Raw genomic sequence first — 14,837 nt, 5'->3', positions numbered from 1 at the left:
CGACTCATAGCGACCCCTCCTTGGGTTTCCGAGGCAGTATCACTACGGAAGTAGGATTGCCCAACCTTCCTTCCGAGGAGTGGTTGGTGGGTAGGACACTTTAAAAAAATCTATTTGCAGTTACTTTTAATTTTTTCTGATTATTAGTCAGTGATTTGCCCTTCCATCTATTTTTGTATCTACATCTTTGTGACCCTGAGCTATTATTCCCTGCTGTACTCTTTATGCTACTTGAGCAATTTACTAAGGCTTTGTTAAAACTTTGTAAACTCTGCGGGTTGCTTGACAACTCTGCTTAGTGGGGCAAGGTTTGTATAGTGCCAAACCAAACCAAACCCACTGCTATGGAGTCAATTCTCACTCATAACAACCCCCCATTGGGTTTCTAAGGCCAAGGCTGTTAAATGTTTATGCAGGTAGATTGCCTTCATCTTTCTCCCATGGAGCAGCTGGTGGGTTTGAACCTCTGACCGCATTAGCAGCCACATGACTTACCCACTATACCACAAGAGCCCCTTTATATAGTGCCAGGTAAACAATAATAAAAGAGTGCAGTGCAAGTGGTTAAGCCCTTGGCTGCTAGCTGAAATGTTGGTGGTTCAAGCACATCAAACATCTCCTCAGGAGAAAGAGACCTGGCAGTCTGCTTTCATAAAGATTGTTGTTGTTAGGTGCCATCAAGTCAGCTCCAACTCAAAGTGATCCTGTGTACAACAGAACAAAATGCTGTCTGGTCCTATGCTTGCCTCACAATCCTTGCTACACCTGTAATCATAAAGATTACAGCCGAGAAAACCCTATGGAGATAGTTCTCCTCCGTCACATGGGGGTACTGTGAATTGGAAATCAATTTGACATCACTAACAACAACAAGGAATGATAGATTTTAGAATTATTTGTATACAGAAGCACACAGTATTTAAATTCTTAAAATGAAAGTAGAAGGTAAAAATAACTAGAATTTACCTTTAATTTTCAACTAATTAAAAACTAATTTTTTTTTTCTATTTGGAAAATATTTACAAACAGTATTTCCTATCACCTTTCTTTGAATGTTCTCCATAAGGACTAAAACCCAAAAAACCCACTGTCGTGGAGTCGGATCCGACTCATAGAGACCTCTCCTTGGGTTTCTGAGGCAGTATCACTACAGAACTAGATTGCCCAACTCCTTCTGAGGAGTGGCTGGTGGGTCTAAACTGCCAGCTTTCTGGTTAGCAGTCACATGCCTTAGGCACTATACCACCAGAGCTCCATCCTAAAAGTAGTAGTGCCTTTGCTTCCTTTGAAATCTGCACCTTTACAAGTAAACCAATAAATTCTCAATTGAGAGTTAGTGAGGGGAGTGAGGGGCCTAACTGATTAAGTAAATTGTGCAAGTTTACTTATTGCTACAAGCAGGATAGGTCTAAAGGTCAGGTATCCTGTCTCATAATCTAATGTTTTATTCTAATGTATTATGCTATCTTCTGGTACCTTCACACTATACAAACTTGAATAATAAGAGCCTTTTTACCTGTAGTAATTAAAAAATATTTTTTGGTGTCTTTTTCATTTTGTATTAGAATGTGGACCCTAAGAAACTAAGGACACTAGATCCAAAGGCCTGATGCAGAGACTGCTTTTTGTAAAAGTATTTGCATAAAAATAGTATTGGTAATGACAATTCAGTTTACTTGGGGCAATTCAGGATAATCAAACTTCAAAGTGCCTGCAAGCAAATATGTAAACATAGATTTAATGAGTGCCACTCATTAACTATTATAAAGCTTTTTTTCCCCCACAGGTTCACCATTGTGGCACAAAATCTGTAATAAATGGGTTATCTACCCAGTTGTTTCTAAAATACAGAGCAGTACTTCATTAAAATTGCCTGGTATGCTATCTGCAGTTTAACTGTTGCAAAGTGGTACCTACATAGACAAAAGTTCTCTGCTTGCTTTATGAATTTATCTGTTTGTGTTGTTTTGAGTTTGTATGTTTGAGAAGATACTGTCTGTTGCAGTGCATATTCCTGTGCCATTGAAAGACCTAGTTCTTTTTACCCCTCTTCTCTTTTTTGAAGGGAGGAGCTCTGGTAGCATAGTGCCTAAGGCATTTGACTGCTGACCAGAAGGCTGGCAGTTTAAACCCACCAGTTACTCCTCAGAAGGAAGTTTGGGCAATCTACTTCCATAGAGATACTGCCTCAGAAACCCAAGGAGGGGTTGCTATTAGTAGGTTCCAACTCCAGGGAAGTGCATTGTGTTGCATTGTCTCTTTTTTGAAAGGAGCCCTGGTGGTGCAGTGATTAAGCCTTGGCTGCTAAGCGAAAGGTCAGGTGTTAGAACCCATGGGAAAGATGTGGCAGCCTTGGAAACCAGTCTGAATCTACAAGTGACAGTGGGTTTGGATTCTCTGATTTAAGACCTACAATCTTGGTTCTTCTATTGGCAGCATCTGCAACTAACATAATAAACCAAATGCAGGTAATGAAATCTGCATTTTAGTGCTATTGAAAGTCAGTTAAGTTTTGTTTTTTGAATTAGCATTTCTGTAAAAAATCTCAAGTTATCAGAAAACATATAGCCCTCCAAGAGTACATCTGTTGCCTTCCTGCATAATCACATTTTAGTCTCATTGGCACATAAACGTGTTTCCGCTGTCCTCAGCCTCAATTTTTCTATTTATCGGTTCTGTTTTCTGGCCCTAAGCTTCTTCCCCTGCGGGGGTGCAGCGTTAAAAGGGAGTAGAGTGGAGTGGGGTGGTGGAGAGCGTCCCTGGATAGCCTCCAGGCCTAGGCTTCCTGGGCTGCTAGAGTTGAGAGGCTGATAGGGTTAGCCCACCTTGAGGCTCTGCGGCTGGCCTCCAGCGAGTTTTCTCAGGATCTGGAAAGCGTATGGCGGCCTGGAAGGCAGGGGAACGCTGCTGTGCTGGCTTGGAGACAGCCTCCTTCTGAAGAGATAGTCTGCTAAAGGAGGGCTGTCTTACCAGGAGCCTCAGGCACCTGAAGATAGTGTGGGGTGGAGGGGCGTGGGAGGAGACGCCCAGAGAACCCCTAGCTCCTGAGCTGATGCCCGGGCCTTCTCCCCCCCCCCCCACTGTTGAGGATTTGCACCTGGAACTGGAAGGCTCTCCACAAAGTTCTAGGCTGGTGGCCAGCACGTTCTTTTTTCTCAGCTGGCCCTGAGGTGGGGCCTTGACACCAAGGGGGAGGGGTGGCTTCTTTCCTGGAGAACAAAGAGCCTCTGGATAACCGTGTTGTCAGGTGTGGCGGAGTGGGAGGAGGGTAAAGGGTCTGAAGAACTGTGATGGCCTCCGCCTGCTCTCTCAGGTAGTTCCGGTTTGTTTTGCTGTGTGTATAAGAAGGTGGTTTTGTTTGTGTTCTCTCATGTGGTTTTGGGATGAGGTTAAAAAAGAAAATTATGAATGCATTTGATAATTCTGTCTTCACTTTCAGTGGTTTCTCTGTTTTTTCTTGGAAATTAGAAAATTCATAATTCATTTTCTTTCCTAAGGAAGAAGAATAAGATTATAAATCTACCTTTGGTTATAGCTTTGACTGCGTCCAAACTTGTTCTATTTGTAACTTCATACCTGACCTAATAGTTATTTACCTTTTTTACGACTTATGTTGATTTCTGGTTCATTATATTTTAATCAGAATTTAGAGGGGTAGTTTACATTATTTCAACAAATGTTTTATTAGGCTTGAAACATACTGACTTCAAATATATGTTAATATACACACACTTTATTTTTTAGAGCTGTTTTAGGTTTACAGAAAAATGTCACAGAAAATATCCATATACTCCTTTCCCCCCTGCACAGCGACTTTTTTTTTTTTTTAAATGGGATAGCATTTCTCTTTATTTTATTTGAAGACATTTTCCCTTCTCTTTTTTGACTAGCTGCTTTAAAAAATTGATAAATTTCATCAGTGTAATGGTTTCGGTCAGTGTCTTCTATATTTTATCAATATAAAACTCCTTTCATCCTGTGTGATTTTTTTTTTTTTGAAAAAATATTGTCACATAAGGTTTTAGTTCACCAGTTGAATATTTTTCCATCTTTTTACTTTAGATCGTTCTGTGTTATTTTGAGTATATCCTTTGAAAGTTTTAATAGAATAAACTATTTACATTGATGGGTGTAATTGAAATGCTTGGTGAGGCAAATTTTTTCTTTTGATTTCCTTTCTGTTTTTCTGTTCCTTTTATTTCTTGCAGTGATTGGCAATGCAGAGTCTTGTTTCATGATTTTAATAGTTTTCATAAATATTGAAAATATAAATTTTGGAGTCCCTTCTCTTCCCACCCCCAGTGAAAATGTAGATAAGAGAGAATTTTTGCTTTTGTTTTAGTCCTCTTTGTTATGATTATGGAGCTCTGGTGGCGTAGTGCCTAAAGGCATTTGACTGATGGTAAGCAGAAGGCTGGCAGTTCAAACCCACTAGCCACTCCTCAGAAGGAAGACTGGGCAATCTACTTCCTTAGAGATAACCATCTCAGAAACCGAAGGATGGGTTGCTATGAGTCAGATTTGACTCAATGGCAGTGAGTTTTAGTGTAGTAGTTTATAGCTTAGACTCTGGGGTCAAATCTTAGCCCTTTCAGTTACTAAATATATATATGATTTTTGCCAAGGTATTTGACTTTCCTAAGCCAATTTCCCCTCATTTGTACAGTGTTAATAGTACTTACCTCACAGGGATGTTGGATTTAGTGAGATGATGCATAGTGAGTACTTAAGATAATGCCTAACACAAAGTTAGTACCCAGATAATCATCACAGAGTTTTTCCATAGGAAGTCTTATGATCACTTTGAAGAATGATCTCTTCTGCTGTTAACTTCTTTCCTAAATCTCTATAGACTTTAGTTCTAATTTCTCATTACTTCAGCTAACATTTGAGGGTTTACTCTGTGTCATACACTGATGGAGACTGGGGGTGCAGAGACAAATAAGTGTGCCCTCAAGGAAGTGTCAGTGTAGTCTTTTTTTCTTTTTTTTCCCTGAGTTATTTGAGAGTAAATTTCAGCTGTGTCCTCATTTAGTATCAAAATATTTCAGTGTGTATTTTTAAAGAATAGAATTATTCTTACATAATCACAGTATCATTATCAACTTTATAAATCTACATCAATACAGTACTTTAATCTGCTTTACCATTCATATTGCAAATTTGTCAGTTGATCTGATTTCCCTGTCCCACCTCTTCCCACACAGATCCAGGGCCTACTCTACTCTAGGGTCATATACTTGATTTAGTTGTGTCTCTTGCCTCCTTTAAGAGAGAGAATTTTCCTAGCCCTTCTTCTTTTCTTTTATTGACATTGGTATTTTTGATAAATATAAATATAGCCCCTGGCCACTTTTGTTTTGTTTTTAATAGACTGTTCATTACTTTGTGTTTGATGTTTGGCTAGAATACTACATAGATGATAGAGTGTCCTTCTCAGGGTATTACTTCTGTATGCTCACAATAACCATCTCTCATGTTGTTGTTGTTGTTATGTGCCGTTGAGTTGGCCCCGACTCATAGTGACCCCTCCTTGGGTTTCCGAGGCAGTACCAGTATGGAAGTAGGATTGCCCAACCTTCCTTCTGAGGAGTGGCTGGTGGGTTTGAACCGCCAGCCTTCTGGTTAGCAGTCAAGTGCTTTAGCCACTATGCTACCAGAGCTCCTCCATCCCTCATAGGTGATGTGAATTCTGATGACTTAATCATGCTGTTGCAAATATCTTCACTGTGTGTGTGTGTGTGTGTGTGTATGTGGTTTTTTCTTTTTCTCCCTCCCTTGTATCTAATAAAGTAGTCTATAAGGAGACACTTCAAGACCATGCTAATATCTTGCTCCTTATCAAAATTTCGTCCTAGATTTTAGGAATGTTTGTCTGATTGAGTTTTTACATGTTAGCTGCAAAATGATTTTCTAACTCTGGGACTCCCTCCACATTCTACTATAAGGAAGAGCCCTACTTCCTAACACATGTTAAAATTATGCATTATTGTTGTTATTAATACTGACTCATGAATTCCTATTATTTCAATAACTTATAATTCATTGCTATACCTAACTGTTTTGTGTTTAAATCGTCACATATTTGGCCAGTGGTAGCCCCTTCAAGGAGCCTTATTGGTGCATTGGTTAAGCACTCAGCTGCTGATTGGAAGGTGGACAGTTTGAACCCACCTGGTGACTCTGAAGAAGAAAGACCTGGTGATCTTTTTCCATAAAGATTACAGACAAGAAAACCCTATGGGTCAGGTTTAGTCTGTTCTAGTTTTAGTCTGTAGGGTCCTTAGGAGTCAGAAGGGACTTGATGTCACTTAACAACAACTACAGTCCCTTCAAAATGGCTTCTGTGTTCTGTGCCCTTTTTTTTGAGCACCTCGTTGCTTTTAGCATAACAAGGTATTCCAAGTTTATTTTTTACCTCCCCTGCCTAACCCTGCAGTCATTCATTCCTCTTTTCAGTAAGTAGCCCAGGTTCCTTTAGTGGGGTAATCAGTGCTAATTGTGCTTATTGCTACTGGGGGATGTTTACTGCTCTGCCCTTTCAGCACAGTGGACTAGCAAATTTTATGCTTACATATACTTATTACATACACATACACACAAATATACACACTTATATACATACACACAAAATATGCGTATGTAAAAACCCATTGCCATTGTGTCTGTGCCAACTCATGTTGTTATGTGCCATTGAGGTGGCCCTGACTCATAGTAACCCCTCCTTGGGTTTCTGAGGCGGTATCACTATGGCACTAGATTACCCAGCCTTCCTTCCGAGAAGTGGCTGATGGGTTTGAACCGCCAGCCTTCTGGTTAGCAGTCAAGTGCCTTAGGCACTATGCTACCTGAGCTCCTAGACATGCCAACTCATAGTGACCCCTATAGAACAAACTTGAAAGCCCCTTAGGATTTCCAAGGCTATACATCTTCACAGAAGCACCACATCTTTCTCCTGCACAGCATTGGTGGATTCAAACCAGTGCATGGATTCTTGGATGTCCATTATGGTAAGAGTCCTACAGCCTGACAACTTCAAAACATTTACTCATTTTTTCAGTCCAAAAACAAATCTTCTCCAGGTTGCTCTCATTATTAGTTTGCTGTCTCCTGTTCTTATTAATTAAAAAATATATGTATATTAAAATGTTTTCAGAAATCAAAGCTATATAAGAAGTACTCACAGAAGTGTCACTCCCTCCTCTCACTTCTACCCATTTTCCCATACTCTTGAAGGTAACTAACTTCATTGGTTTCTGGTTTATCCTCCCTATATTTTTATGATAATCAGATATGTGTTCTTATTTTTCCATTTCTTACACTTAAGGTAGCAGTTGATCCTTGTGTATGGTATAAGGTACTTTTGTGCAGTTGGCTATCCGGTTGTTAAAAAGACTGCCTGCGCTGGTTATTTGCAATTTCATCTTTAGCTTTAGTTCATTTCTGAAATTTCTTTTCTATTCTACTGATCTATTTCATTCATGCACCAGTATCACACACTATTTTACTTAACAGAGGCTTTGGAGTATCTGGTATTGTTGGTCCCCTCTGAGAGCTTTTTCTTTTCATATTTTTTTCTAGTTGTTCTTGTGTTTATCTTCCTATATGAACTTTAGGATCACTTTATGTAGCTACATGAAAAACCTCACTGGGGTTTTTATTGGGATTACTTTAAATTTTTAAATTAAATTTGAGATAATTGATGTCTTGGTGGTAAGTCATCTTAACCAAGAACAGGGATATCTTTCCATTTGTTCATGTTTAGTTTTGTGTCTTTCAGGAGTGTTTTATAATTTCTTTCTATAGGTTTTGAACATTTCTTGTTTATTCTTAAATATTTTATCAGTAATGCTGCTCTTTGAAGTGAGGTTTCCTCATTCCTTACATCTTTTACCCAGTTATTATTTGTGTATTTGAATTTTATTGATTTTTGCATGCTAATTTTATACCCTGCTACTTTGATTAATTCTTTTATTCCAGTAATTTTATGATTGCTTTTCTAGGATTTTACAAATAATACTGAGAGTTTTTATTTCTTCTTTTCCTATTTTTGTACCTCTCATTGTTTTCTCTACTCTATTTACATCAGCTCCAGAATGTTAATAAATAGTAGTGGAGATACTGGGCATCATTGCTTTGTTCTTGAGCCTAGTGGTAATATCAAGGACTCCTCCACTAAGTTCAGTAAATAAGATGCTGGCTTTAGGATGAAGACTTAGGTTTTATCACACTAAAGAAATACTTATCCATTTCTATCTTTTTTCAAAAGCTTTTTTAGCATCTATTGAAATAGTTATTTTTCTTCGCCTCAGACTGTTGTTGTTGTTAGGTGCTGTCGAGTTGTCTCCAGCGCATAGTGACCCTGTGCACAGCAGAACAAAACACTGCCCGGTCTTGTGCCAGCCTCATGATCCTTGATATACATGAGCCCATCATTGCAGCCACTGTGTCTGTCCATCTTGTTCAGGGCCTTCCCCTTCTTCATTGACCCTCCACTTTACCAAGCATGATATCCTTCTCCAGGGAATGGTTCCTTCTGACAGCGTGACCAAAATAGGTGAGACAAACTCTGGCCATTCTCTCTTCCAAGGACCATTCCAGCTGTATTTCTTCAAGGACAGATTTGTTAGTCCTTTTAGCAGACCATGGTACTCTTAGCATTCTTCTCCAGCACCACAACTCAAAAGCATCAACGCTTCTTCATTTTTCCTTATTCATTTTCCAGCTCTCACATGTGTAAGAGGTGATTGAAAAATATCATGGCTGGGGTTAGGTGCACCTTAGTCTTCAAGGAGACATCTTTGCTCTTCATCACTTGAAAGAAGTCTTTTGAAACAGATTTGCCCAATGCAATATGTTGTCTGATGTCTTGACTGCTGCTTCCATTTATGCTGATTGTAGAATCAAGTAATATGAAATCCTTGACAACTTCAGTCTTTTCTCTATCCACCATGAAACTGATTATTGGACCAGTTGTGAGGATTTTTGCTTTCTTTATATTGAGGTGTGATCCATACTGCAGACAGTAGTCTTTAATCTTCATCAGTTAAGTGCTTCAAGTCATCCTTACTTTCAGCAAACACAGTTGTGTCATCTGCATATGGCAAGTTGTTAATGAGTCTTCCTCCAATCCTGATGCCACATTCTTCAAATAATCTGGCTTCTTGGATTATTTGCTCAGCATACAAGTTGAATGAGTATGGTGGAAGCATACAATCTTGACACACTCCCTTCTTGATTTTGAACCATGCAGTATCCCCTTCTTCTATTCAAATAACACCCTCCTGATCTATGTACAGGTTCCTCGATTACAATCAAGTGTTCTGTAATTCCCATTCTTCTCAATGTTATCCACAATTTGTTATGATCCACACAATGGAATGCTTTTGCATAGTCAATAAAACATAAGTAAGCATCTTTCTGGTATTCTTTGCTTTCATGTAAGATCCATCTGACATCAGCATTGATATCACTCTTTCCATGTCCTCTTCTGAATATAGTTGCATTTCTGGAAACTATCTGTTAATATACTGTTGTAAGTGTTTTAGAATTATCTTCTGTAAGATTTTATTTGCATGTGATATTAATAATATTGTTAGATAATTTCTACATTCTGTGGGATCACCTTTCTTTGGAATGGGTACAAATAATGGATCTCTTCCAGTCAATTGGCCGGGTAGCTGTCTCCCAAATTTCTTAGCATAGCCGAATGAGTGCCTCAGCGGGACATCCATTTGTTGAAACATCTCATTGGGTATTCAGTCAGTTCCTGGAGCCTTGTTCTTCACCAATTCCTTTAGTGCAGCTTTGACTTCTTCCTTCAATACTTTTGGTTCTTGATCGTTTGCCACCTCCTGAAATGGATGAACATTGACCAATTCTTTTTGGTACAGTGACTCAGTGTATTCCTTCCATCTTCTTTTGATGTTTCCTGCATCGTTCATTATTTTGTCCATAGAATCTTTCAGTATTGCAACTTGAGGCTTCAATATTTTTCCTAAGTTCTTTCAGCTTGAGAAATGCTGAGCGTGTTCTTCTCTTTTGGTTTTCTAACACCAACTCTTTGCGCATTTCGTTATAGTAATTGGCTTTGTGTTCTCAAGCTGCTCTTTGAAATCTTCTGTTCAGCTCTTTTATCTTGTCATTTCTTCCATTTGCTTTAGCTACTTTCCGCTCGAGGGCAAGTTTCAGAGTCTCTTCTGACATCCACTTTGCCTGTCTCAGGCCTTGGCCTTAAAAAAGAGCCACCCCCAAGGGAAAAGCAGCCTCTGAGCCCTGGCCCACCTATCTTGGGCCCTGGCCTCAAAATACAGCCACCCCCAAGCCCCAGGCCTGCCTTCCTCAGGTCCCAGCCTTAATAAAGAGCCACATCCAAGCGAAAAGCAGCCTGCAAGCTCTGGGCCTCAGACTATTAATACTAAATTTTATCTGTTGTTGTTGTTGTTATGTGCCATTGAGTCAGCCCTGACTCATAGTGACCCCTGCTTGGGTTTCCCAGGCGGTATCACTACTGAAGTAGATTGCCCACCTTTCCTTCCGAGGAGTGGCTGGTGGGTTTGAACCGCCAGCCTTCTGGTTAACAGTCAAGTGCCTTAGGCACTATGCTACCAGAACTCCTTTTATCTGTAGATTTTTTAATATTTAACCATGTTTGCATTTCTGGCATAAACCCTACTTGCTCATGGTTTATTTTGGTAATTTGCTATTTGCAGTCTGTTTGCTAATATTTTATTCAGATTTTTCTATCAATGTTTAATAAGTGTGTATTTTAAGTCTGTAAGACTGTAGCAAATCTATGATTCATGCTCATATATCTTTTCGGGTGAGCACCTCATTCATATCAAGCTGGCAGCTCAAAAAAAGGAATTTACTTTTATTGGTGTTTTAAAGTTGTGGTGAATAATGAGAACCTTGTGCCCAAGATTTTAAGGCTGTCTAGCATACAGCACCAAAAAGTGTTTTGATTGACTTTTGGCAGGCCTTACCCTTACACTTTCATAAACAGTTTGACTTTGGTGAGGATGGTTCTACTCTTCATTCTGAAAATAAAGAGTCATCATTGGATTTGAATGTGAAGTGATGGAGTGATTATTTTTACAATTTCAAATGTCAAGTCATTTGGCATGTGTGATGCTATTTCTTTAGTGCAAGTTTTTGTTTCCTGCTCCTAAGCAATTCAGAAGCTGATAGGATATCTTAGCAGTCCCATTTTGCTTTCTAAGTTCAATAGACTTATTTTACAAAAGCTGCTTCCTGATTCCTAAATATGCTGCTTTTTTAATGTTTGGGTTGCTCTCTTCTTGATTTTCTTCCTTTCCCCATTTATGCGTTCCTGGATGCCCCTGTACTTATTTATGTTCTTTTGGAGGTTTTAGTGCACATTTTGTAAGGTCACATCAGACATTTCGATACCAATTGCCTTTTCTAAAACATACACCCTAAATTAGTATGGCAAAAATTGGAGCTTAATATATAGTCCATGAATGTCTCATTGGTTTTAAAAAGGTTTATATCAAAATTGCAATAACAAACTATTTTATCCATAACAAACTTTTTTGTTTTTTATTTTTTCCTGAGTTCAGAATTGCAGAATATGTGTAGAGTGTGGCACAAGATCTAGTTCTCAGTGGCACCACAATTGCCTAGTGTGTGACAGTTGTTATCAACAACAGGATAACTTATGTCCTTTTTGTGGGAAGTGCTACCATCCAGAATTTCAGGAAGACATGCTTCATTGTAATATGTGTAAAAGGTAAGAAATGTAATTATTCCAATAAATCATTTTGTAGTTCTTTTATCCATGTGGTCTCTTGCCCTACTATGTACCTTTGAGCTCAAAGATTTTACTATTTCAGTAATCCCTTTAGTACTGACTGCTGATAAAGCTGAAATTAAATTGTGTTGTCTTGGTCTGAAAGGCATAAAGAAGACAAATGGGCAACAGAAATGAGCTTGAAGACAAAGAAAAGGGAAAATATTTTAAAAATGTAGACTTCCGGTGGCTTCCAAAAATGCTAAGCCCAGTGCCATTCACCAACCCTTGTAACCTTACTCGGGGAGCTCTGGTGGTGTGGAGGTTAAAGCATTTGGCTGCTAATTGGAAGGCCGGTGGTTCGAAACCACCAGCTGTTCTGTGACGGAAAGTTGAGGCAGCCTGCTTCTATAAAGATTTATAACCTCTGAAACTGTATGGGGCAGTTCTATTCTGTCCTTTAGGGTAGCTGAGTCATAATCGTTTTGGTGGCAGTGGGTGTTTTTTGGGTTTATAACCTTTCTATCTTTACCCCGCACCCCCACCCCACCACACACACACTTCAGCAATTACCCCATTTCCTAGATATGAATTTGACTTTAAATAAAATACTTATAAATATATATAAATATATTTATCATGGTAGGTGGGTTCACTTAGAATGTGATAAACCAGTGGATCATGAGCTAGATTCTCAGCTGAAAGAAGAGTATATCTGCATGTATTGTAAACACTTAACAGCAGAGATGGATTCGATACAGCCAAGTGATGAAATGGACATGACTGGAGTCAGTACAGGTAAACCTGAGATTTTTGCTTTATTAAGGAAGCTGTCCTAATCAGTCACCAGAATATTACTTTAATAATAATAATGAGGGACTCCTGTCTATCACATCATATCTTATTCTCAATTTCTCAACCTTTAAGTATATAGATCTTTGTCATCTTTGAATCTGTTGACTAAAATCTAATCTAACTTTAGACAGTTCTTCTCATATTTGATTTCTAGTTCTCTTTAAGCCCGTGTTCAAAGTTCTTCAACTTTTGGATGTATGACCTAATTTACTCTTTCTAATGTTGCTCTAAACAAGTTTTAGTTTGTTAACGTCCTTCTTAAATGTTAATTCTTGCCTCTTGGACCAAATTTTTGTTTAGGTATGGAATATTTATAATAATATCCTATTGATTATGATTGTAATAACAGGATTCTCAAAGGGTAAGACCTGCTTACCAATTATTTTTCATTTTCATCAGTATCAATGGCAACTTTTATAAAGTCCTATTTTATCATTTGCAAAGAGTTTAAGTAGAAGTATCTTAACTATTTACTAACATTTCAGTTCCAGGATGTTATCAGTGTACAATAGACCCACCTTTTCTATAGGGGGTACATTCTCAGACCTCCAGTGTATGCCTGAAACTATAGATAGTACCAGCCTTATGTTTTTTCTTATATGTACATATCTATGATAAAGTTGAATAGGCATAGTAAGAGATTAACAACAATAATTAGTAATAAAATAGAAAAATTATTAAGTAAAATAAGGTACACAAGCACTATGATACCATTACAGTAGATCCTGATACTGGAGATGGCTACTAAGTGACTGATAAGGGGTAACATATACAGCATGGATATACTGGACAAAGAGATGATTCACATCCTGGGAGAGACAGCATGAAATTTCATTGGGCTATTTAGAATAGTACATAGTATAAAACTTAGAAAGTGTTTTGCAGATTCTGCCTTATTCTTTAGTGTTGCATAGTATTCCATTGTGTGTACGTTCTGTAGTTTGGTTATCCATTCTTCTATTGATGGACACCTAGATTGTTTCCATTTTTTGCTGGTGTAAATTATGCTGCAATGAAGATCGGTGTGCATTTATCTGTTCCTGTCCTGTTTTTGTGACTTCTTTAGGATATATACCTAGTAATGGGATTGCTGGGTCAAATGGTATTTATAATTCCAACTTTTTAAGGACTCACCATACTGCTTTCCACGGTGGTTATTTCCTTTGACATTTCCACCAGCAGTGTATGAGAGTCCCAATCTCTCCACATCCTCACCAGCATTTGTTATTTTCTGTCTTGATGAACTTGGCTGTTAGTTCTGGGGCACAGTGATATCTCATTTTGATTTGCATCTCTCTAATGGCTAATGATTGTGAACATTTCTTCATGTGTTTGTTGGCTGCCTGAGTATCCTCTTTGGTGAAGTGTCTATTCATGTCTTCTGCCCATTTTTTTAAATTGGATTGTCTTTTTGTTGTTGAGGTGTTGCAGTTTTCTGTAAAATTTTGAGGTAAGTCCCTGTCAGATAGGATATCGCCAAATATTTTTCCCAATCTGTAGGTTCTCTTTCCATGCTTTTGGAGAAGTCTTTGGAAGCACAGAAAAATTTAATTTTTAGAAGGTCCCATTCATCTAGTTTATCTTCTGCTGTTTTGGATTTTGGGTTATGCTTGAAGTCTATTTGTGCCATAAATTAGGGCCCTTAAATTTGCCCCTATTTTTTTCATTTATAGTTGTACGTTTCACATTTAAGTCTTGGACCCATCTCAAGTTCATTCTTGTATATAATATGAGGTTTGGATCTTGTTTCATTTTTCTGTATATGGAGATCCAGTTTTGCCAGCACCATTTGTTAAAGAGACAATATCTTCCCGATGTAATAGATTTCAGCCCATTGTCAAAGATCAGCTCACCATAGGTTGATGGATCTTTTTCTCGATTCTCAATTCTGTTCCACTGGTCTGTGTGTCTATCATTCTACCAATACTGTGCCTGGATAGTAGATTTTGAGATCTGGAAAGGTGAGACCTCCTACTTCGTTCTTCTTCTTCAGTGGTGTTTTGATTAGCTGAGGTCTCTTTCCTTTCCAAATAAAGTAAGTGACTGTTTTCTCCACATCCTTAAAGAATGTTGATGGGATCTGGATTGGGATCATTGAATGTATAGATTGCTTTGGGTAGAATTGACATTTTCACAATGTTCAATCTTCCTATCCATGAGTGCGGTATACTCTTCCATTTATGTAGATATCTTATGGTTTCTTGAAGTAGTCTATAAAGTTTTCTTTGTA

At 38.3% G+C, this 14,837-nt stretch overlaps 1 protein-coding gene across 1 annotated transcript in view; it reads left to right on the top strand.

The window, feature by feature from the left end:
• The window catches only part of KMT2C (lysine methyltransferase 2C), a 470,642-nt gene that overhangs the window by 245,487 nt on the left and 210,318 nt on the right, over positions 1–14,837 (top strand). Inside the window, exons 10-11 of the mRNA XM_042782218.1 lie at positions 11,583–11,752; positions 12,399–12,550. Coding sequence (XP_042638152.1) covers positions 11,583–11,752; positions 12,399–12,550 — 322 coding nt within the window. The remainder of the gene's footprint in view (positions 1–11,582; positions 11,753–12,398; positions 12,551–14,837) is intronic.

The sequence above is a fragment of the Orycteropus afer genome, unplaced genomic scaffold (assembly GCF_000298275.1).
Source record: "Orycteropus afer afer isolate SDZICR_OR568_19922 unplaced genomic scaffold, OryAfe1.0 scaffold00264, whole genome shotgun sequence".
Classification (NCBI taxonomy): Eukaryota; Metazoa; Chordata; class Mammalia; order Tubulidentata; family Orycteropodidae; genus Orycteropus; species Orycteropus afer.
This window is presented reverse-complemented; position numbering and strand designations above follow the sequence as displayed.